This window comes from Amphiura filiformis, chromosome 11 (genome assembly GCF_039555335.1).
Source record: "Amphiura filiformis chromosome 11, Afil_fr2py, whole genome shotgun sequence".
NCBI classification, from domain to species: Eukaryota; Metazoa; Echinodermata; class Ophiuroidea; order Amphilepidida; family Amphiuridae; genus Amphiura; species Amphiura filiformis.
This window is the reverse complement of record NC_092638.1, coordinates 7258344-7284253: the sequence shown is the minus strand read 5'-3', so window position 1 is coordinate 7284253 and position 25910 is coordinate 7258344. Positions and strand designations below refer to the sequence as shown.

General features: G+C 36.2%; 2 protein-coding genes across 2 annotated transcripts in view; one reads left to right on the top strand and one right to left on the bottom strand.

The window, feature by feature from the left end:
• The window catches only part of LOC140164283 (uncharacterized), a 45341-nt gene extending 39396 nt beyond the window's left edge, over positions 1 to 5945 (top strand). Inside the window, exons 4-7 of the mRNA XM_072187554.1 lie at positions 575 to 1362; positions 1984 to 2058; positions 2884 to 2955; positions 4870 to 5945. Coding sequence (XP_072043655.1) covers positions 585 to 1362; positions 1984 to 2058; positions 2884 to 2955; positions 4870 to 5672 — 1728 coding nt within the window. The 5' untranslated portion in view covers positions 575 to 584 and the 3' untranslated portion in view covers positions 5673 to 5945. The remainder of the gene's footprint in view (positions 1 to 574; positions 1363 to 1983; positions 2059 to 2883; positions 2956 to 4869) is intronic.
• Positions 5946 to 13505: 7560 nt separating this feature from the next.
• Positions 13506 to 25910, bottom strand: part of LOC140163439 (bridge-like lipid transfer protein family member 2) — a 201694-nt gene continuing 189289 nt past the window's right edge. The window contains 14 exon segments of the mRNA XM_072186753.1: positions 13506 to 13648; positions 15300 to 15351; positions 16285 to 16352; positions 17371 to 17511; positions 18995 to 19066; positions 19460 to 19516; positions 20239 to 20310; positions 20957 to 21003; positions 21493 to 21639; positions 22272 to 22350; positions 22812 to 22908; positions 23694 to 23808; positions 24364 to 24512; positions 25436 to 25629. Of these exon segments, the coding sequence (XP_072042854.1) occupies positions 13589 to 13648; positions 15300 to 15351; positions 16285 to 16352; positions 17371 to 17511; positions 18995 to 19066; positions 19460 to 19516; positions 20239 to 20310; positions 20957 to 21003; positions 21493 to 21639; positions 22272 to 22350; positions 22812 to 22908; positions 23694 to 23808; positions 24364 to 24512; positions 25436 to 25629 (1350 nt within the window). The 3' untranslated portion in view covers positions 13506 to 13588.

Genomic DNA, 25910 nt, shown 5'->3' with positions numbered 1-25910 from the left:
CCTTCAATTCGGACTAAAACAGTCTAAAATTGAATTTTTTTCCCACTTCGAGCGCAAACATCCTAGTAGAATCTCAAAACTTGGCCACTTTAGTGCATAATGCCTTCTACACGATGCGTTTGGGGCCTCCAAATTTTGGCCTGGCCCAGGGCCCCAAAAAAGGTAAATCCGGCCCTGGGGGCACCAAGGCCAAACCTGAAAAAGGGCTGGGAATGGCCTTGGTGGCCTCCCTGAAAAATGTGACATTTTGTCTATTATGTTGTTTTTAGTCTAATGCTAAAATCTGATTTTTGTTGATTTTCTGATTTAGCTCATCACTGCTATAGAAAAATGATCAAATTCGTGGACATCATGGAACATACTCTTTGCGTGGCTGTGCGTAGTAAGCAGATGTACACAGATAGCCTCGCTAATATGGACGCGTAGAGTAGCGTTGTACGCGCGTGTAGTTAGCATGATTAGTCGCAGAGTAACAAGCGTAGTTGAATGTTCCACGATGTCCACGAATTTAATATTTTTTCTATAGTGCATTTAATGTTAGTTTGTTTGGTTTTATTTTCTCACTCATGTGCAGATAGCAGACCATGGCTCACAGTATTGATTTAAAGAACCTTGAATTCCATGAAGAATTGGGAGAAGGTGCGTTTGGAACTGTAAATCGAGTCACGTTTAAGGAACCTTTCAAAGGCCATATCCAAGCTGTAGCAAAAAGTGTGTGGTCCTTAAAAAATCGAGATGTCGAGATGCTATGCGAGCTTGAACATCCCAATATTGCTAAAATATTGGGGTTTTATACTCACGGACCACTTCACATGATTCTTATCGAGTATGCACCTAATGGATCGCTGCGTGATTATCTGTCGGACTATTCCAAACCTCTACCGGAAGAACTTATGCACAAATGGTTCATGGAGTCAGCATCAGCGATTGAGCAATTGCAAGGACATGACTTCTTGCATACCGACATAAAAGCAAATAACTGCTTACTTTTTCATGACTATGTCTTAAAATTGAGCGATTTTGGTCTAGCACCTGCTATTAACCATTACCAAGGTGCTTCTGGTCAAAAAGGAATCTACTGTTACACTTGCATGGCACCGGAAATACAGCAAGAAAGTGATAAAGGGATCACGGTGTATTCAAAACCGGCTGACATCTATGCGTATGGGATGCTGATCCTGGAGATCTACACCAGGAAACCGCCATTTGCTGGGTTAGATTGGAAGACATTGATTTCCCGGATTGGGAGAGGAGAGAAACCGGCATTACCAGATAACTGTCCACCGATGTTATCAGAGATAATGAAATGTTGCTGGAATAGTAACCCAAAAGAACGACCAACTATTCAAGATATCATCAAAGGTAGGTGACTGATATATCGAGTGGTTGGGGCAGTGGTGTAAGTGTCATAGGGGCACGAGGGGGGGACACATTCCCCCTGATCAATTTGAAAATTTAGAAAATGCCATAGGAAAATCAGGTCCGGTGCCCTCCAATCATGGTTGGTGCTCCCCCCATAAGATGACTCAAACAACTGGGGTTAATGCATGAAGATGTTATGTGCAATAGCTGCCCTATATAGACATTTGACAAAAATGTCTAAAGCAAAAATGTCTAAGGCATGGTCGGTTATAGGGAAGGGTTCAGGCTTTGTACCAAAGAAAGCTGTATTTCAGCAAGTTAAAAAAGTACAAAAGATAGTTTAATTTTTCTGGTGTCCCAACTTGACGAGGATCTGTTGACAGAAAGTTTCATCTTTTTTTTTTGTTTCATGCATACAAGAATGTTATCTGAAGTGCATTTTAAAACCATAATTTGCTAGCTTAAAAGTTGTTCCTAACATTAAGATTTGAAATTTCTTTTATCTGTACTTCACAAAATAGAAGATGTTATACACAACATCAGAAAAGTTTTATAATCCCAAATTTTTAAAACAAAATTACGAATTAAACATGTATTAATTTGTGTCTCATTTTTCTATAGCAATCTCTGCAGGAGTATTCAAGAGGCAGACTATACCACAAGACCAAATAGAAACACAAGCAACCACAGAACAAGGTAAATTGAACAAAATATGAACAAAGTTTAAATCACATTTCATAGCTTTTGATAGCAGGGTATGCCATCTTGATTACAGGTCCTTTCCAGGCTCACTGCATCTCCCACGGGAGCATCACATCACATTAAAAGCTAAAAAATGTGAGTTAAAACTTTGGATTGGTCTATCAAAACAATAGCAATAAATTTTGAAAACTCATTCTTAACATAAATTATATTTTCAAGTGTACATGAAGTTGCATTCTTCTTTTGTGTAAAAGAGTGCTCAATCCTATGATGGAGACCAGGTATACATAAAATTAGAAGAAAGAATTATTTTCAAGTAGGCCTATGTTGTTTCATACAGGGCTCATTCAGAGATCTGACACTTTCAAACTACGTTATCTCCAAAATAAGACAATATATGCTTTGAAACTGTATGTGGACTACGTTAGAAATTAGGTTTGTGCCAATTACAGAAGGAGAAAACATGGTTTTTCTGGACCAATTTTCTTGGGGAACAAGAATTTATGAGGTAAAATGCCTATACCCAAGAACTTTCCTGTGAGGGTGATTTTTTTTCAAAATGGCTGCCAAAATCCAATGAAAAGCAACTATACGGTTAAAATAGTGTCATAACAGATATAATTATGACCCAATCTTGAATTAGTATTGGCAGTAATGTATAACTAAGACAAGGTATTAATAGGAAGGTACCAGGAGGTCATATTCAGAGCACATTTCAAAATGGCTGCCAAAATCCAATGAAAAGCATATATATACAGCTAAAATGGTGACTTATTTGGACATTTTGATTCATAATTGTTGTTGCTTATTTTTGTACAGCTTCCTGGATATCAATGAGACCAATTCCACCACCACTCTACTCAGCAAGTTATATTGGATCTTCCAGACAAGGTAACTATTTAACACACAAATAATACAATAACAATGGTAATAAAATTCTTCTTCCGAGTGGCAGTAACTTCTCGTGGGTGTAATGAGAGTGGGGTGGGGTCTCTTCCTTATAAATGGTGTATGCTTGTCTTTTGGATGTGTTTTCACCAATTGTTGTATCTAGACCTTTTTCACAGATATTACTGATTAACCCTAACCCTACCCGTGTTTTTTTTGCTATCGGAAGGGAAAGAAGGAACGAAAAAGGAGAGGAGATGAGAAGAAAAGTCACTTGGCACCCCCGGGATTCGAACCTCGGACCCCTCGCATGCCACGCAGAAGACCCCCAGCGTGTAGCCACACAGGTGATGTTGGCCCGGCCAACGATTCCCTGGGTATATATGACTTGGTCTGATTACGTCATCAAGTCCTGTGGAATGCATGCACGTAGAGCGGTTTTAATAGTGAGCTTTAGTGAGACCTAGTTGGGTTAGGATTAAGGAGCATACGCCTAGGAAAAACATGCATATTAACCCTAACCCTACCCGTGGTTTTTTGCTATCGGAAGGGAAAGAAGGAACGAAAAAGGAGAGGAGATGAGGAGAAAAGTTACTTGGCACCCCCGGGATTCGAACCTCGGACCCCTCGCATGCCACGCAGAAGACCCCCAGCGTGTAGCCACACAGGTGACGTTGGCCCGGCCAACGATTCCCTGGGTGTATATGACTTGGTCTGATTGCGTCATCAAGTCCCGTGGAATGCATGCACGTAGAGCGGTTTTAATAGTGAGCTTTAGTGAGACCTAGTTGGGTTAGGGTTAAGGAGGCATACGCCTAGGAAAAACATGCATATTAACCCTAACCCTACCCGTGGTTTTTTGCTATCGGAAGGGAAAGAAGGAACGAAAAAGGAGAGGAGATGAGGAGAAAAGTCACTTGGCACCCCCGGGACTCTAACCTCAGACCCCTCACATGCCACGCAGAAGACCCCCAGCGATTCCCTGGGTGTATATGACTTGGTCTGATTGCGTCATCAAGTCCCGTGGAATGCATGCACGTAGAGCGGTTTTAATAGTGAGCTTTAGTGAGACCTAGTTGGGTTAGGGTTAATAGATACTGGGCCCAGCATTTCAGTGATTAGTACCCACACACAAATACTGAGCTGGTGCATGTTCAATGTTGTGTAAGGGCAATGACGCTCTGTGACCTGTGCATAGTAGTCAGCATGCTATATGTGTTTAGTTTATCATGCCATAAATCAACAAATGATAAACTCAAAACAAAGATTGATTTTCAAATAGTACAAGCTGAAACAAAGCTAAAACAATAAAAGTTCATGTTTAAATAGTTGTTTTTGTGGCACACAAACCCAAGGATAAAATATACTGTGCATGGTGTTTTATTATATTGTATGCACCCCAGAAATGTATGTGTTGTATGTTTACATCTGTACACAAAAAACATACACAGGGAAAAGGTCTATAGCAATGTCCGCTCATGTAGCAAAGAGCACAAAAGTTTAACAAAGTGAAAATTTGAGATCAGCATTTGAAGAATGAACCCCCCATAATTACTAATTCTTCCTCATCATCAATTAGCATACATGTATATTGATGCTCTGTTAGGTAAAAAAACATGTTGTTGTGTTGCCCTCAAATGTGTAATATGTTTTAAAACTTGCTGCAAAACATTGTAACATATTGACAAAAATAGTTAACAATCATATTTTGACAACATTTTGAAGAAGTTGTTGTGTTTTTTCATAATACAAATACAACGTTACATGACTTTCATATAACCTGACATTTAAATGTTATGAAAATGTTTTTGGCCAAATTGAAAATATGTTCAACACATTTGATGTGTTTAAAACATGTTTGTGTTTGTTGGACCTCTACTTTTATTGAACCATGCTGTGTATTATCTATTATTGCAGGCAAATGGACACAAGTGAGAACAGTTTTCCCATACTACCAAAATACTTTCCTGAGAGTGTTGAAGATATCTTGCTTCCCCAACGGTGACATGGTCATTGGTGGCAACTTACAAGGCCAGCTCTACATCATTGATGCTAACGGACAATTCAAAATGAAGCTGATAGTCCCCGAAGCCGACACGAAGAAACACATCGGAACCGTTTGCAGTATTGCGGTCTCATCGCAAGGACATGTCTTAGCAGCAGACGACACACGATACGTGAAGATATTTGACTGTAACGGCAAATATCTTCACAACCTCACTACGCCTACTTCTGATATAGCAATAGATAAAAAGGGGCATATCGTTGTAGGTGATATGGTTTACACGTGTCCGGAAGGTAAGCTTATCAACACGTTGAATTGCTACGGTGAACGTCACATGGCTGTAAATAGTCGGAATCAAATTCTGTTCAACTATTTCGCGGCCAAGTCTGCATACGATAAGGTGGTGGTGATCGATTACTCGGGCAAAGAGGTAATTACTTTCGTCCCGCGTATTGACGAGGATGTCGCAGGTAACTTGGTGATCATACGAGGAATCAAGTGCGATCTTGAGGATAACATTTATCTTGCTATGAGTGTGAGAAGGAATTATGAAGTCATCCGTGGTACGGGACATATACATCGGTACAGTCCTACGGGTAAATTTATCAGATGCATAGCATGTGGGCTCGGTAACCCTAGCGATATAGCCATGTCATTTGACGGGTCACTAGTTGTCGCTAATTTTGACTCTATTTTGGTGTACAATTTGAAGTAAGCTTACGGCACCAATTTGTTATGTGTTGACTTTGGGACTCAAGTACGGGTACAAGTACTACAAGTCTGCAGTTGCTTGATATCGCAGTAGAAAATATTAAGAAAGCTGGGCCAGTAAATACATTGCATGGCCAGTAGCTTTATAACTTCACTGGCTCGGAGGGCCAGTAGAAAACAAAAATTTAAGTCAGACCCTGGGCACAATGGTGGCCATCTTGGATGTGCTGGGAAGAAGAATTTCCAAACTGCTCATGATGAATAATCATTTGAAATGTTTATGAAGTAATTGCAGTATGTTTTCCCTCACTCGCATATCTAAGATGGTGGCAACTCTCGTAGAAAATATTAAGAAAGCTGGGCCAGTAAATACATTGCATGGCCAGTAGCTTTATAACTTCACTGGCTCGGAGGGCCAGTAGAAAACAAAATTTAAGTCAGACCCTGGGCACAATGGTGGCCATCTTGGATGTGCTGGGAAGAAGAATTTCCAAACTGCTCATGATGAATAATCATTTGAAATGTTTATGAAGTAATTGCAGTATGTTTTCCCTCACTCGCATATCTAAGATGGTGGCAACTCGCAATCACACAAGGATGTGTGAAGACGTGTACCAAATGTATGCTTAAGATTTTCAGAGCTCTGCCTGTAATGGGAATCAATTATGCAACAAAGTCCTATGCAAATCTGCAGACTGTGTGTTACAGAATTGAGCTGATTATGCACTAAGTGTAAAACATGCAATTTTTTTAGCAACAGGTGCGCTAAAATGCTTTTTGTTCCCAACTGTGACAATCCAATATGGGATCCTGGGTTTCTTTACCGGAAGTCAGTTTGACCATAATTACCCTGTCATTGTGTATGCTGGTAAAATTGTATATTCTACATACCTTCCTCGAGTCAGTAATTTAGACATTGCTTTTTATTGTATCTCTAAATGTAATGCTGAGAAATATATAAAGGTAGGCCTATACATTTTCAGAACGGAAATGATGCATGAAATCCAACTAGCATAACAGATTCCTGCAAAAATTAACTGTTTTTGAGAAAATCTCAAAATTTCATTTCACTTTACTGACTCGAAGAAGGTATACAGACTGGAACGCATACTGTACGTTCTGCTGAACGGATGTATGGGGTGCTACCCCGCACTATTGTATTATGGAAAGGAATTTTCGGTCAAACTGACTTTTGGTACAAAAACACAGGATCCATTTATATAGCACAACTGGTATGGCTTTACATAGGGCTATTTGAAGTCCATAATCTATTGATAGTAAGTAAGGTTAATACTACAAATACATTTAGAATATTATATTTACTATATAGACATAAACAAATCATCAACAATTGTAAGTGTATATTCACTGTTGTAACAAATTTTATTTGAAAACTTTCAGCATTTCAGTAGTTACATATTTATTGATCTTCAATGGCTTGAAGACAAATTATTGGAGGCAGTTCCCTGGGTGTTATTCTCAAAAGCAGACTAACTTATGCATTGTGAGGGCTTTACATTGTTCAAATTGTGATAGACAAAAATGATATGGTTTATTAATGCTGTCCTTATACTTAAGTAACTTTGTAAATATGTAACACATGTCTCCAAGGGTGTGATTCAAAGCTTCTGAAATATCCTGAAAGTATGAGTCTTGCCTATTACCAATTGCATTATAGTATTGACTATGCTAGTATCCCGAGTCTTCCCTTTAATTGCTCAAATCAATCAAAAGCACCAGCATCCATCCCATGACCACTGGTCAGGTATAAGTACAACAATATAAAAGTACAAATATATTGGTAAAGTCTTTTTCCAATAGGTCAAGTGATTGGAAAGGCGCCCTCTAGGACTTGGCATTATTACTCTCGCATATTACATATTGAACAAAGTTTAGACATGACATCCATTTCAATCAAAGGCCCTTTTTGTGATTATAAATTATTATTATTGAGTAATATTGTGTGAGAACTGACAAAACATTTATATAAGGTTGGAAGAAATTAGAATGTCTGCTGCTTTTGTTTCTTCATGAACATAATTGATGGAGGAAGTGGAGTCGACAATCCCCCTAAATTGTATGTTCCTCCACTACTGCTGAACATTCATATACCAGTGCAGTCTCAATAAAAAATACCGTAAAACCTCGTCTACAAGCATATATATATACCTCTAAACTAGGGGTTTTTGACGAAAGAGACAAGAGGCAAACACTCTCCACAAAAACATTATTTGGAGTTTGAACAACTATATTACTGATGCAGGCGGTTGTACAAACACGTATTAGTGTAAGACCAATCTATTTTAATGTGTTTGTGAAGGGTTGTCGCCTTCCGTCTCTTTTGTCAAAAAAACCTCATACATGTAGGTATATTTATAGGCATATATGCTTGTAGACGGAATTCTACGGTATGTTGAAATTGTGCAGTTATTAGACCAGGCGTTCTCAACTATTTTTGTTTGAGGGACACAAAGGCCCAAACACATTTCAAACATACTTGATTGAGGGGCAAATATATGCCAGTTTCTTATGCTTCCTTTATATCTTAAGAGTTGGACAAGGGCATGCAGTTGCTGGCATGGCAGGCTGCCTGCTGAGAACCTCTGTATTAGACTAATGACATTGGATGTACAATGTATGTATCTTTGATCTTTTTGGTGAAAATTTCAAAATTGAACAATAACTTGTAATACAAATATAATTGTCATGTTTTTTTATAAATATATACCAAAGGTTAAATAGAGATAATACCAAATTTTGCCATTGACATATTTGTATCTGTTTCCACCACAACCTAAATAAGAGTCTTACCATTTTGAGCAACGTAATCATCCAAGTGATGACACATGAATTAAATAAAACACAAATGGCCTAGACCAACTGAAATCCAACACTTCCTTTGAAAGACATGACCTTGATCTTCCACACATGGAGTGTGAATTTCAAATGGTGTTACCTGAATGGGTGATTCCATTTGAAATCTACACCCCGTGTGGGGGATTAGGGTCATGTCTTCCATGGGGTGGATGGATTTCAACTGGAATAGCCCATTAGGGCAACAAGATGCAACAAAGAATTCATCCAAAGTATGTTCACCACTACAAAATATGTCAATTTATATATTTTTTAGTACAAATAATTAAAAACCAAATCTGAAATAAATATTGAAAGCATCATTTACACAGCTTGATATAAAAACTCACAAAATCATGATCATTATATTCTTAATTGGATTTATAATACATGTACATGGTGTGTAATTATTCTGTACATACAAATTCAACATTACATGATATCTGCCTACCATGAGGTAGGTTTATTTTAACACAGATATTGCACATTTTAACAACTCTTGTATTAATATCTTATTATGACTGTATTTTCGTAATTTCATCCGACAGTATTAGAAATTACTATAATATGATAATTTTTAACAATTTTTGTAAAGGATCAAATACTCTCACTGTTGTATGACATTGTTTAGTACTAATAAATAATGTGATGTGATCAAGCTGCGTGAGTCCTATGTCTACCAAAATCAAAATTTAGTTCAATTTGCAGAGCTTAATTTTGCTGAAAACCCCATCATAATTAGACTCAAGAGTCAAGGTTCCAGAGATATGGCCATTTTAATGTTGCTCAGAACAGTAAAATAAAAAGGAAGTTGAATTCTATGATTTCCAACATAGGACTCGAAATCAATATTCCCGACATCGGTCTCATTTTGCTTGATCACATCACCCATCGTGTGTCTCATTTAGGTGGAGAGTAACGCCATGTTGGATTTTGCAAATTTAGCTAATTTCTCTACTAATATGTAGAGATATTAAAATTTCAATTAAAATATCATATTTTGTCTTTAATACACAGCTTTTGGCTTAACCACGAGTAGGCAATGTTAGCACATCTATGCTACTAACCAAGGTGCAAGAAACCAAATTTTGATGATTTTCTGAATGAGCAAATCACTGAATAGGTCTTAAGGGATCTGGAATGAGCGTTTCGACAGTATTTTTTATGGGACATGAGAGCACCACAGACATATCGAATTGCATTCTGAATACGAAGCATGTCTTTCTGATATCAAATAATTTTCATTTTTTGAAAATCAAGATATAATACAAATTTTATGGCAAATTATACAAATTTGATATTTTTCAAATTTTTCATATATAACAGTCCTCGAAGTAAATTTTATAAATCTAATGATATATTCTTAAAGTGTATGAAGCTGGGAGGAAAAGCCGACAATCAATTGAAAATTTTGACCTTTCACATTGAAGATATGGATTTTTTCCCCAAAAGACCTAATTTTTTTGGTGTTTTGGGAAAAAATCCATATTTTCAATAATGAAAGGTCAAAATTTTCAATTGATCGTCGGGTTTTTCTCCCACCTACACACACTTTAAGTATAAATCATCAGATTTATAAAGTTTACTTCGAGTACTGTTAAATATCAAAAATATCAATTTTTAATGATTTGACATAAAATGTGTATTACATTGCAAATTTCAAAAAATCAAAATTATTTGATATCAGAAGGACACTCTTCGTATTCAGAATGCAATTCGATATGTCTGGTGTGCTCTAATGTCCCACAATAAATACTGTCCAAACGTTCATACCCCTTCCCTTAATGGACTGTTTGAAATTGCAGCTTCCTGGATTGACTATTTGATAATGCTATATTTTTACCTGATAAATGGTCAATTTTGTCAAAAAACTGTACAATTTTACATTGATAAAGATAGTTATCAATTTGAATTGTATCAAAGTAGTGACAAAAGCCTTCAGAATGAACATGAACACTGGTGGGGCAAATGTAGCATGTGAATCTCTTAATTAAGAGCTGCTTGTCTGTGTAAGTTTGGGATAAAATAGTTTTGGCATCTGCTGAAACTGGCACACAAATGGACAGAACATGGCTGTTACATACCAATATTCCTATTATTCCTATGTACTTACAAAAATATCTTTATAATTTTGTAACACTATAATGAAAATTGTATCAAAAACTGAACATATTTCTATAATTTGAACATTCAGTATCAAGGACCAGTAAAATACAAAATATATTGGACACATAGTTGTCTGTGTCACATACTATCATATAAAAGGCTGCCTTGTGTGATTTTGATTGTTGTATTTCATATTGTTATTTTATATTTCACCATGCATTTTTCTTTTATGAATGAACGAAAGTTGTAATAATACTTCAAAATTAATATACAAAGTTCAGTTTACAGTGTATCTTATCACAACTAGATGACAATAAAAAATCATGCAAGGCAGCCTTTTGAGATACAACAGTATGAATGCAGACGACGCCTTATTTTTACTATATAACCTTAGCAAAAAGTTCAAACTTATGCAGACTTAATTGTTACTGTCATAACATAATAGTATTTAAATAAAAGAGCAGAACAAACAAACAAAAAATGTCTGAAGATGGATTTAAACCTGTGGTCTCTGAAGATGGGATTTGAACCGGTGACCTCAATTATACTGTGTCTCGTCTCAAGTTGAGAGTAACACCATGTTGGATTTCCTAGTCGGCTGATTCAAATCGCATGCACTAACCTAATCCCGCAGGACGTATACATGTGCGTAGAAGGGCGATTTGTCCGCAACCTCGTTAACACACTGATTCGAGTCTGCTACTACAAAATCCAACATGGCGTTACTCTCAACTTGAGACAAGACACAGTATAGTTAGAAAGTGTGATCTTCATTAGTGTAGCTTCCCTGGATTTATTTTGATGAATAATCCGGGCTTGATCCTTTACTACATGGCTTGATCACAGTTAGGATCACCATTCATCATGAGACTGAATAACTCATATGGTGCTGGACTCACTAACCAAAGGTCCTGGGTTTAAATCCTCCTTCAGACATATTTGTGTTAGCTCTGTTATTGTCTTTGATTGTAATAAGTAGCAAACATAGACAATTACCAAAGTATATTTGCGTTTTACAGATTTAAAAATTTTGCTGTAGCTTTATATTTTCTAACAAACAATATGGCAAAGCCGAAGTATTAATATCATATATTAATGTCATATACTGTCTTTGTACTTGTGTATCATCATTTTATGATGAAGTTATGATATAATCTGAAATACTCAAAAAAGTAATAAATTGTAAATATCATGGAGTTTCCATAGCATAATGGATGGAGCTACATGAAAGTCAGCATTCATTTGATTTTGATCATATGAATTATTCTTTTAAAGTACTGCAAATCTTCAGCAGGGTTTTTAAATCATGCTGAACATATTAAAATATGTAATATTACTGAAATAGCCTATTATCTGTTCCAACTCCAGTGACACCTTATGCATATTTCCCTGGGTAGGATTAGGCAAATGTTCATCGGAGTGACATGAAAACTAGCACTTCAGTCCTGTTATATTGATTTTTCAAAGTAAAATGCTAATACTTATTTCAATGAATCCAAAGGTCCAGGGAAATTAATGAGGTGTCACTGGAGCTGGAATTCACCAGTGAAGTGCTACATGTAATCCGATTATCACTACGTCAACTGGATCACGCTTTTGAGTTCTGCACCATGATCGAAATGATCGCAACACAAAATCTATGACATTACTACCAATTCCAAAAGGTGTGTGATCCAGTTACCAAGGAGTTATGTAACCACTTTGCTGGTGAATATAAAATAACATATGTGGTTTGAACCTATAAAGTCTACCATATTTATTGTGCATCAAAAGTTAAACCATCACTCATATATACATATTATATATTGTGATTCCTCAAAGACCATGAGTGTGTATACTTCCCACCAAATGTATCCGTCCATCCTTGCAGCTACCTACGTCCAATGTGGCGAGTTTTGTAAATGTACATTGTAAGCTTTCAACATAGAACCTTGGACAGCAACAAATGAAATACTATAGCAAAAGCCATTGTACAAAGCGTGATGTTTATCCAGACATCAATGTCCTTGAATGCAAACATGTCTTGTGCCGCATTTAAATGATGCAGTTATCACTGTACCACAAGTCTCTTGTAGATCAAAGTCAAACTAATTTTAAACAAGGAATATACAGGTTAAGTTGGCACAATGGATTGTAGGGGTGGATCCAGGTGGGGGCTACAGTCCCTGCAAAATCCATGCAAGTAAGTCTGTTTCAGCCAATTTGAGGCTCTTTACCTGAACCCTCCTAATTTTATCATTTTGCAATCCTGGATCCACCCCTGGGATAGTGCTTACCATAAAGATATAATTGTGCCATGTTGCTTATCATGTGACGATACCATGGCCACAAAAGGTCATATCAAAAGGCAATGTACATGTGCCCTTTTACAGGCTTAAAATATCAAAAATAATACATTCTTTTTTTATAGATTCAAACTAATTCATTCAAAGCAACAAAATCATTGGTGCTCGATTACCAGGCAGTACTTTTACACACATTAGGCAATAAGGATCACAAGATAGGACCATGTTTTCAATACATAAATTTCTGTTCTCTAAATCAAAAGAAGCTGTTGTATTACATTGTTTTAACCTTTGTGTCTGACTATAGTAGAAATTTCATTTGAATGAACACAGCTGCCATCTGGGTGACAATTATCCATGTACACTGTGTGCTGAACGCCTGTGTGTGTGTAATGTGCAAGTGAATCAAACCATGCCAACTCACTTACATGATTGGTTAGTATTTTCATTATTGTATCCATGGTTGTGTTTTCGCATTGTACTTTTAAATATGCGACATACCATCGTAGTCAGATCAAGTACAGCTGTTGGCAGCTGTGTTCATTCAAATGAAATTTTTACTATAGAAGGAAGGATATTTTTTACGACACCTGCATCCTGGTGTGGCATTACATGTATGTATTATCCTGATGTCTTCTGCCAACAGTATTTGTTGATTTCACATTCAGGTTTCCCCTCAATGGTTGCTTGGACCTTTTCCAAACAAAGCCCTCTTGGATGATTTCTCTTCTGTTGCCTGTCAAGATATAATAAGAAATATAAATGTAAGGATTGTAATAACATGTTTGTATTACACTTGGAAAAAGTCAAAATTCTGTTTTGAATTATCTACTAACGATTTCAGTCACACTCATTACCAAGTATACAGTCGCTATTCGAATGCTACTTTGCTATGCTTTGTTCAACCAATGGGCTATTCTAGTTGAAATCCATACACCCCCTATGGAAGACATGACCATTATATTTCTAAATACATACACAGGGAGTGTGAAATTCTGGAGGATTAAGGTCAAGTCTTCTCTAGGTAGGGTGTGTATGGATTTTAATTGGAATAGCCCATAAGTAGCAAGACTTGTAACATTTTAGATTGATATAGAATGTCATCATGGTCCAAGATCGAGTAAAATGAGCATAATGTTGTCATGTCATTTTTGATTTATGAGCTGATTTGACATCCAAATCCGTATGTTATCAATATGTAACATGGCTTTCTGATGTCGTATTTTTGACAAACATGAATTTGTGTTCTTTATCATGATACAAAAATTCACAGCATTGTTCTCATTTTGCTTGATCGGGTCACAAACAAGAGGAGTTGAAGTGAACATAATGGGTTATTCCATTTGAAAGCTGCGATACCTCTGTACAAGACGGAAGAAAAGTTTTTCACAGAGGGAGAGTGTTTTTCAAATGGAATTGGCTAGGGTTAATTATTTTGAAACCCATACTTTTCCTGCATATGGTTTTACCTATACCTATGACTGGAGTAGAATATTTCAAATGGAAATTAAGTAATTGTTTATTCCATTTGAAACTCATGCTCCCTCTGTGGAAGACTTGAGCAAAATCTTCCACAGGAGGAGTGTGGATTTTAAATGGAATAGCCAAATTATTGAATTATAAGTGTATGCAATGCATGAGCTATTTGATCTAAGTTCTTTCTTATTATGTATGTAGGCCTATAATACAATTAACTTGGACTCAATTTCAATTGTTTATTTGAAAACATGATCCTGTTTGAAGATTTCATAAACAAACAGGCTTTTCATATTGGAAGAACTAATAGTTTTGTGGCAAAATAATTGTAAATGTGAATGCATGATATCAAAATCTATTCAATTTTGACCAATTGTCAAATTAAGCCCCACAATGTCAGACACCAGTTGCTGTGGTTTTGATCGGTAACTGAACCCAATTGAGTCTAAAATGGGGTTAAATTGAATAGAAATAACATTACCATTAACTTGTTGTTGCTGTTAAAACATAATGTCCTACTAGGATGTAAAAACATGACATTTCTTAAACAAATTAGTTTTCAATAAAACATTGTGTCTCAGTTAATTTCATGCATAATAATATTAAGGGTAACAAGTTGATGTCCCTCAAGATATGTTCAATAACCTCTCAAAGCAGTACTATTCTAAAATTTGTTCGGTTTATATAAGGCAGAAAATATTCGGCCTTTGTTACTGCGCGCGTCAATAAATTCTCAACTCACGCTCACATAAATTCACATAAGCGTGCGCTAGTCACGCATTACGCAACACACACCTAGAGTAAGCATTGCGCCCAACAGCGTACATGCCATTCTATATCAATACACAGTGTTATGAGTCTCATTTTTTGCTGCCTTATATAAGCCGAACAAACTTTAGTGAATGACTTACTATATTAGATGCTTTAGCACCCATCAGCAGCTTGGCCTTGTCTGCATCACCACTGTAAATAAATGAACAAAGAGAAATATATGTAATTGATGTGATGGAGATACACATAATAAATTTTATTCTGTTATAATTGAGTTTGTTTGTTTTAAATTATCTTCCTGTAACTCAATAACGAGTCAATGACCCATAAAAGGAGAGGGTTACAGCTCGTAATACCCCCATCCTTGGTCTACGTCACGATAGCACAACTTCTGCAAACTTTTATTTCTTTCAGGAAATGGCATTTGTATGACTTGGATGGTATATTTGCTCTATAGCCTTTTGGGTAACAAGAAAAGACTAACAGATTCCAGTCTCTAATACCATTAGGATATACTTGCAGTATTCACAAAACGTTGATCTGGGGTACTAGGGTATTGGGCTATTTCAGACATGGCACCCCCTAAATAAGACACAGGATTCCAAAGAATAGTTGCCATGTTCAGCAGTGGAAATTCCCACGAAAAACAATTTGATACAGCAGGGACAGAGCAAGTCACTTTGACATCTTTCCCTTAGAATTAACCTGAGCTGACAATCATGAAGATAATACTACCGATGCTTTACTTGACTGTGCCAATTGCCATATTCCTGTTGAAATTCATGCACTCACTATGGAAGACATGACCTTAATTTCCCACAGTGGAAGTGTAGATTTCAAATGGAATCACCCATTCAGGTAATCCCATTTGAAATTAACACTCCCTATGTGGAATATTAAGGTCATGTCTTCCATTGGGAGTGTATGGATTTCAACGGGAAGATCCCATTGGTAAGCAGCAACAGCATGAGATGGGGCAGTGAAATATCTGTGTAGGCTTGGTTCATACATGGGGTCTACTATACCAAAGTCAATATCTGACAAAGCTCATAATTATTGTTACTTTATGACTGAAAATAGCACAGCCAGTTGGGGATATATCAATTTGAAACTGGTTCAACCTACCTAGTCTCATTTCCAGCACTTGTATCTTCTTTTGGTCCAATCCTGAATTTCAATTTCTCTTTGATGGCCTGAAATAAACAATACAAAATAATGAAATTACTTCTATGAGTTGGCTTGCCGTCAAATATAAGTAACTTAGCCCCAAAGAATTTGGTTGGTACAATAACTACATTCTTCTCCAGAAGTTGAGAAACCAGAGTTAATAGCAGGTTCTTTGCACAGGGTAGAATATGGCTAAGGGGTGAGGGAGACAGCATCCTCCGACAATTTATTCTGGCTAAAATAGGATGGCAATGTGGCAGCAAATCAAGCCTCCTTGGGACCAGTCACATTTCCCAAGACAGACTGGGACAAAATGTCTCCCTGACCAACTTGGACCCTCTTCTACCAACTGGCTTTGCTTTGTCCATGTTAATACCACAAAGTAAATTGGTTAAACTGGGCTTTAACAAAATATGATCAATCCCCTGTAAGTGAAGTTGCAAACTGTTTGTTGTTTTCTCTTGTATTACAAAATAGAAGGTTGCATTACCAGATTTGTCACCGGAAAGTCCTGTTATGATGTGATTTTTTGACTTCAGTAAAACAATATTTATTGCATAACTATATCCAGGGGTGGAACAAAGGGTTGAGGGCATGAGCATCCTCAAACCTGGATTTCAGTGGCGTAGATTTCTTTTTGATATTGGGGGGGGGGGGTTGGAAAAAATTCTTGAAGTATAGTAAATCCAGCACTTATTGGCGACAGAATAAGTTTATGGTACAAATGGAAAAACTTTGCCAATTTGAAACTAAACTGATGAAATATGGTGCAATAATGGAATAAATGTGCACCAAGCGTGTGAAAATTTGTACTTTTGGGGCTAAAATGGGCTAAAAAAAACCCATATTCAGGCGTCAGCATTGGGGGGGGGATGATTGTATGGACTCGCAAAATATTTATCCCCCCCCATCCCCCGAGATCTACGCCTATGCTTGATTTTCACCCCTACTTAGCCCAGTCAAAACCAAAAAGCATGATAAATTCCCCTATTATTAGCAAAAATTGCACATTTTAAGGCAATTTTCAGATGACTATATATTTACCTGTGATAATAATGCTTGTTTGTATTCCTTCTTCATTGCCATGAGCAGGTCCAGCCATGTCCATGTACAATTATGATATTCCAGGGACGGTAACATTAAATGGAAATTGGTAACATCTTCTATGTTCTTGTCTTTCTCGCCCTGAAAGAAATAAATCATAAAAACATTCAACACCATAAGTATCTTGTATCACAATGTTATACCTGTAATTTAAATAAACTTCTTAAGGGATCTAAAATGAGCGTTTTATGCGTTTACAGTATTTTTGTGGGACATGAGAGCACCTCAGACCTATCGAATTGCATTCTGAATACGAAGCATGTCTTTCTGATATCAAATAATTTTCATTTTTGAAAATCACAATATAATACAAATTTTATGACAAATTATAAAAATTTGATATTTTGCAAATTTTTGATATAATACAGTCCTCGGTAAATTATATAAATCTATTGACATATTCTTAAAGTGTATGTAGCAGGGAGGAAAAGCCGACGGTCAATTGAAAATTTTGACCTTTCATATTGAAGATATGGATTTTTTTCCCAAAAAGACCTAATTTTTGTTGGTGTTTTGGGAAAAAATCCATATCTTCAATACTAAAGGTCAAAATTTTCAATTGATCGTCGGCTTTTCATCCCACCTACATACACTTTAAGTATAAATCATCAGATTTATAAAGTTTACTTCAAGTACTGTTAAATATCAAAAATATCAATTTTAATGATTTGCCATAAAATGTGTATTAAATTGCGAATTTCAAAAATCAAAATTATTTGATATCAGAATGACATTCTACGTGTTCAGAATGCAATTCGATATGTCTGATGTGCTCTAATGTCCCACAATAAATACTGTCCAAACGTTCATACCCCAGCCCTTAAAGGGGCTATCCCACTTGGCCAGTTCATCACAGAGGAACTGACTTACACCTGTTACTTTGATGACAGATAACAGAATTTACATGGATACATTTCAACCTTGACTAATTCCCTAAGGAACTCCAAAAGTAGGATGGCATCTTTAACAATGATCTGTTGGTCTCTGAACAATAAAGCATAATTCATCAGTCCATCATATGAGCGAACAACAAAAAGTGCTTCTTTCCAATTTATCTCAAAGTTGCAAGCTAATGGTTGATATTTGTTTAAAACCCACAGAGGAAGATGTTATTTCAGATACTGTGTTTTATATAATGCATCCTAAAAGTATGGTTTAATGAACTGACAAAACATTTTGCCAACTATGTTTTGAAATAATTGTTAACAGATTATTTTTGTTATTTTTGGTCGCTGAGATACTTGAGAGTGGAGTGATTATGACTAGCAGAGATATATAATTAGCAAACTATGATTTTGTTGATCTGTCATGTTATGTCTATTCACTGGAGTGTTCCCTTTTGAATATTTTTAGGAAGTGGTTGCACATATTTACTCATGGTTCCTTGTTTTCAATTACTCTATCATCTGATGGGACTTAAACTGTATGTGTTACAAAATATACTAAAACTGATTATAGGTTATGCTTGGTTGACACAAATCACTAATCAGTACAAATATCACATTTTCAAAATCATTACCCTATTTTCTATTTTGGTTCTGAAAGGTGGTAATAAGTTTCTTACCTTATAACTGACACACAGAGGCACAGCAGGAATCTTGATGTAGAAGAATGTATTGTTTCTTGCTGCTCTTTCCTATTTCAGACATCAAACATAAAATGGTAGAGAATATCTTTGCATTTACTGATTCTTATATTTTGAGTCTGATGATGGCCTTCACACATTCACATTGCATTTTTAAATGTGCATGTACCACCTCATTGCGCATGTACAGTACACTATGCTTGTGTCACACATAGTCATAGTGTATCAATGACCTTTGAAAGAATTTATGCATCTAAATTTATCAATGATTGAGGTACTTACAGTTTACTTTCATAATAGTGTTTGTTACATATGAAAACCAACCATGTGAAATGTAGTTTCGTAGTCATTTATACAAAAAACAGCATACTACAAGTAAGAAAATGGTTAAATATTTATAAAACATTGTTTTCTCTTCAAAAATATAAGTCTCATACTATTTACCTTCATTTTGTCAATGTCATCTTTTTGTCTTTGGAAGAAGAAATTTCTCTTGGCAGTCTGTAAGAAAGTAATCAAATGAGTTGTGGTAAATATTGATGTCAAACATATTTTAACCCTAACACCTAAAAATACCACAGAATACCACAATGAAAAATTAGGCGCATGCGTGATCCCAGGGTGATGTGTGAACAAATTATTTTAATAATAATACATTTGATAAGATACATTTCGTCGGTCGCAACACATAGTGGCGTAGAGTGATTTTCAAAATTTTCCGTTTCACATAGTGGCGTATAGGTTTAGAGCTAGGTATTATCCTATAATATTTATTCCTTGTTAACTATTAAAGATATAGTTTAATAGTTTGAACCTTAAACTTCAATTACAAATGAAATCGGTTCACTGAGAGATAACAGTGGAGGAGTATCGACTCCGTTACTAGTAGCATATCCTTCAAAATCGTTTTGATCAGAAACGTATTTGGACCTTCACGTACGCCACTATGTGTTGTGACCGACGATTTGATAAGATACATTTGTAATAAGATACATTTGATAAGATACATTTGTTATTAAAATTACAAATGTATCTGTATCCACACACACACACATACACATGAGCACCACCAAACAAGGATGTCAAAGCATGTTGAAAGTCAATCACAATACTGTGGACATATAGTAGTTTTACACTTAAAATGCTATAAATATCTTCATTCATGTCATTTGGAGGTACTTATAGATACACCCACACCCAACACAAACAAATACAAATTTTACCTTGGCAGGTCCTTCCCTTGATAGAGTGCCCTCTACTGACTCAGCACTGCTGGTAGAGCGAATGCTACCAGTCTGAAAATACAAATAAATTCAAACATGTAATTTATGAACAGGTTTGAGCATCATGTGCATTCCTGTGGAACTTTGGTTTTCCCTTGTTTAAACTGTTAATTATAAAATAATGTCTTCTTCCTTCTTTTACCCCAATATGTTTGTACATTCATTGAATGGCCTTTGAATGTGGTGGTATAAAAATTCATACTCCACAACATGAGGTCTATTGATTGTTAAATTACAGGTTAATGACTGCGCATCAGTTGTTTTGAGGGTATTGTGAAATATCTAATATTGTGCTATGGAACTGAGGAATATCCCGAGGGGTGCAGTTTTAACTGTAACTTTTGTTTTCCCTGTAAAAATCAAATAGCCAATTAGGGAAACCGCTGGCAACCAATCACAATAGTGCGCAATCATGCAATTTCCAAATATGGCTGCCAGCACCCGCGTAAATGTTTGGATGTATAAGGCGTCACGTAACACGGTCATTGTAAAGTGTTTTTAAGCTTCGTCATGAGACACGGTCATTATACTTTTTTCAATAACCTGCATTTGCGTCATTGTATTTAAAAGTTATTATGTGTGATAGGATTGAACACATTGCGTATATTCATGAGGTTATGAATAGAGGTTAATAAGAAAATATAAGTTGCTGACTTACTCTTGAGAATCTGCCAACTGGTACTGGTTCTGGGTCATCATCCACACCTGTGTCATGAATAAAATGGGAGCAAAATAAGGCAATGGTATTGAACTGGTATTGTACTATTTATAGAATGCAAAAATACACCAACAGTATATTTGTGATGTGATCAAACCAAATGAGTCTTGATTAAAATAAACATTCAGTTTTCAATTTTATTACGTGAGCATTCTCAGAGCTTTTGCTGAAAACCCCATCCTAATTAGACTTACAGTTGCTCAGAACAATACAAGAGGGTTGAATACTATTATTGGCTATATCACAAAATTGATATTCTCAACATCTGGCTCATTTTGTATGATTCCTATTCCAATTCAAATGATCCATATTACAGTAGTAACTGTGATGTTTCACATTGATCATTGCTCCGTTTTCATTTGAACAGTAAATGTATTCTATTTTCTATCCACAAATTAGATTTTGCCCATATCATCTGTACAAAACATATTGTTAAAGGTTCAAACAAATTATTTCATTTACAAATTAAGACTAACCTTTGACCTGTTCTTCAGCTGGTGTATGATCCACATCTCGCCCAGGAAAGAAGAATGCCATCATCTTCTTGAAGAATTTGAAACTGAGTTGAATATTGAATGGTACTACATTGACTTCAAAGTTCTCTATGACTGAGATGCCACCAACTGATGGAGAAAAGAGCAAACATTAATTCATGGTGTAAGGAGTATTAAAGGGGTATGGACAGATTTTTTCATACTGTATTTTGTACCTCACATTGAGGCCTAATGTGTTTCACAATGGCCCATAATAATATACCAGAATTGAGAGTTCATAACATCTAAACAGAACATATTTCAGGTCTAAAATTTCACCACAATTATGAGAAAAATATGAGCTTTTTTCTGATGCCAAAATCTCCATTTTGATAGAAAAAAGGTGCGGGGATGAGGTCACACTCCTTTAATAATAACACCTGACCTGATTCAGTCATCACCTGTCGAGTGCTTGATGCATTTCTGTTTGTCACTCAAGGCCGGACTTAACAACATTATGCAGAATATAGTTTGATGCGACTTTAAAATTGTTAGCATGCATGCAAGACATAGGCCTGGATTCATCAACTCTTAGTGCCTGCTTTTCTGGGCTTTTGGGTCTAAGCATGATTAAAATTGTACACAAAATCCCTCTGCTCTCTGAAAGTGGGCTTGGGAAATCCTGTACAGTTTTGTGAAATCACCTGTATGAAATACCACATTAAAGAATAAAAATCAACTTTGTCATCTTTTGGAGGTTAAATTAGTCAGTTTAAGCTTACCTGGTGGTTTTCCTCTGGCAATCACTCTAAGAGCCACCTGCTTGCCTTTGTTGCCAGCTTCCTGAGGTCTTAGTACATCCTGCAAAGCAAAATGTAAAACCTGTATGAAATACCAGAATGGACCAGAGATGAATATATTACAGTTTTTTGTTCCTTTGCACTTGTTGGCAATGTAGCATGTCTACTGCATAAATCTGGAAGTGGGCTTGATTGACTAATTGAGTCACATCATGAAATATTGGCATCTCATTCGTTGAACAAGCCATGTAACATCAAGTGACCCATACATGACCTGTTTGTTTTTAGAATGTGGTTTTGAAAGTGCAAAGCGACCTTGATGAGAACTGCATAGCTGTTTCTTTTTTCCTCCATTATATTATCCACATCTGATTGCCCATATACTTAAATTCTTCACAAGAATGTTTTTACACATTAGCCCTGTGAACTGTTTCAACGGCCTCCCTTTACTGCATTTTTTGCATGTAATTGGGTACACATCTTTTACTACTTCACAGGAAAACCATGTTGACATTGGATTACCTTGTATATATCATTTCCTATCAAGTTATCAATGTACACCCAGCCAAGTTCCATCAAATTTTCTCCAGAGTCATCGCTTTTTGACGTCCTTGTATACCTGGAACAAAACAATCAAATAAACATGACAATGATGTTACAATCTACTTGATAGACTGATTGAAGTCATATCATATGCCCCTATATTATGAATGTGTTGTAGTGTTAAAACTGCAGATATGAGCTGCAATTGTGCTCATAGAGTAAATGTACATAAGTTATGACCAAATTGTTCAGAGCTTTGTACTTCATCTTGATGTTTTATAAATAAAAAATCTAAGCATTTATATATCCACTTTTAGAATCGATGCATTTAACATTTATTCTGCAGCCACTATGATATTCGTTTTCCAACAGTAATAGCACCAGTATGGCAATCCCTAACAGATACCCTCTTTACACCTGGGTGGAGTGGGACGAGCGAGATAAAGTTACTGCAACACAAAACAACTGTAGCGCTGTGTTTGTCACAATAGGCTATTTCAAATCAAGATAGGTAAAGACAAATTGACACTTGGCAATGTAAACATCAATCGCTTACACAAGACATACTTCATATATTATCATGTTTTTCATGCAGATTTGTGTTCAGGCTAAATAGTTATGTTTGCGTTAGCGTTGATGACCCGTAATTGTAAACCGGGTCATCATAAACAATCTGCAGCTATCTTTAGAAAAGTTCCGATTTGAATATGTATACGTCATTGAACTATATAATGGGCTTACTGGCCATAAACAAAAACATTTTCATATTTTACGAAAAATGGATTTAGCTGAAGTCAGACAAAACCAACAGGTTTTATTAATTTCTTTTCTTGCCTACAATAAGATAATAAAAAAACTTACTTGAATTGACTTAGTTGTAGATCAGCTATTCCTAACTGCCCATCTACTTCTGTGAGTCTCCATTTAGCCAAACCAATGCACACTTCTACCCTCCTGATTACACGGATACTTTGGGCTGCTGGGAATTGAAAAACAAACATAGAGACATGTGACACTATTACAAGCTATGATGTTCCCTCTTGCCAACTACAATCCCAGTCTCAACCGTATTGCTGTAATATTGGACATTTTAAAATTACACTTTTTCTTCTACTTTAACCCTCCCCCTTTCCAACCCATTGATGTTTGGTACCTCTAGCGGAATGACCAAATCATCAGGTTTCAACATTGATGGGGGTACATGAAGTATCCAGGTCAAAGTGGGTTAACAATTTTGACCAGGATCGTAGATTTGTTTGAGTGCCAAATAACACACATTAGCAATGTTATCGGTAGAGCAAAATAATTGTAAAATAGTACACAGTAACACAAATAGCTTGTTCACCCAGGTAGGTGTGAAGTGGTTAAAGGCACTATACAGTGATTCCCTAAATCACACTTTCATAGCCCTCTGTAATTGGATCTCTTTATAACAGCTAACATTGATTCTCAGATCTTCACTGGCATTAGCTACTGATTCCTTCACTTCTGTTGGAACTCATATTATTTGCTCAATATTTAATGGTCATACCTTGTTCAAGTTTTCTTTTCATAGCCCTCTGTAGTTGAATCTCTTTATAACAGCTAACCATGATTCTTAGATCTTCACTGGCATTAGCTACTGATTCCTTCACCTCCGTCAATTCTGTCTCCAAGTCTCGGATTTGTTCATATAGGAGGCTGCTTCAACAAGTGTTGTCAAGAAAGGAATGAAAATAGAAAAATAAAGAGGTTATTTTTAAACAATACCAAGCACAAAAGATATACTTATTATAGTTTGTTTTTGTCACTGCGCGTATGAATAAAGTCCCAACTTACGTTCCCATAAATTCACATGAACCCACGCCAGTCACCCGTTACTCAACTAGCGTAAGTAAATGGTACAAGTCTTTTTTGTTTCACGTATTATAAGCCAGCCAAACAAAATTTACAACTAAAAAATTAAAGGTATGAAATATTTCTATTCAATCTATATTGTAAATATACCATTTTTCTAAATCCTGGCAGCCTTTGCAATATAACTCTACATCCAGTGGCGGCATTACTGGGGAGCAAGGGTGCATTTGCCCCCCCCAAATATTTATCTTGCTCCCCAGTTTTGAGCCAAAACCCCCAAATTACGTAAATTTCCACTTTTTGCGGCAATTTTGCACACAATTTTTTGTTCCCCCCTGAAATTCACTTTGCCCCCAATTCCCCCCGAAAAAATTCCTGGTGCCGCCACTGCCTACATCCATCATCCGATACACACATCCTCAGTGACCATCGTTACTGTGCAAGATGAACTGCACAGTAACAATGTGCACATTAGCGTGACATATGCAAGGTTAATGTCAATTAATGTCACCATACCACATACATTGGTTAGGTTCATACCATGCACACTAGAATTGAACCAGGATTGTGAAGGTTTCCAAGCATCACTGTGTGGAGGCAGAAACCAGTGAACCTTACAAAGGGAATTAAATATATACTTTCAAACCCACAATGATATAAAAACTGAAATGTTGAGTAACATAACACTGTTTTTCAGTTTAAGTCAAATACTTGAAATCTAGATCTTTTACTGCGTTAATCTCTAAACAGCCATAGATTTGACCCACCTCGAGGGCTGCCTTGAATCCCCTATTGCATCCTCTAGTACTCTCTGCTTATTGTGTAGATTCTTCTCCAATTGGCGTAGTTCTGACAGCAGATTTCTGAGTGAGTTTTGTAGTTGTACTATTGGCATCTTCTGGTCTTCGGTGGTGGAGAGTTGTAAGGCAAACCTCATGTGCTGCATACGAGCCATGGCTTCCTGCAAATGGAACCATAAGAATTGATGAAATATTGCATCATAATTTATTATAGAAAATAATGATAAGAATTTTTGTTTACTATCCTCTATTGTGTCATAGAGATTAGGCAGTCCAATATATAGATTATTGGACCTGCCTATCTTCTAAAAACAAAAGTTCCTATTATTTTTTCTCATTGTTAGTCAGTTAAATATTATTTTAATTACTGAAAACTATTTTATTTAGCAAAAAATTACAACTGTATGTACTGTGATTATGTGCACATTTTAGGCACTAGTCA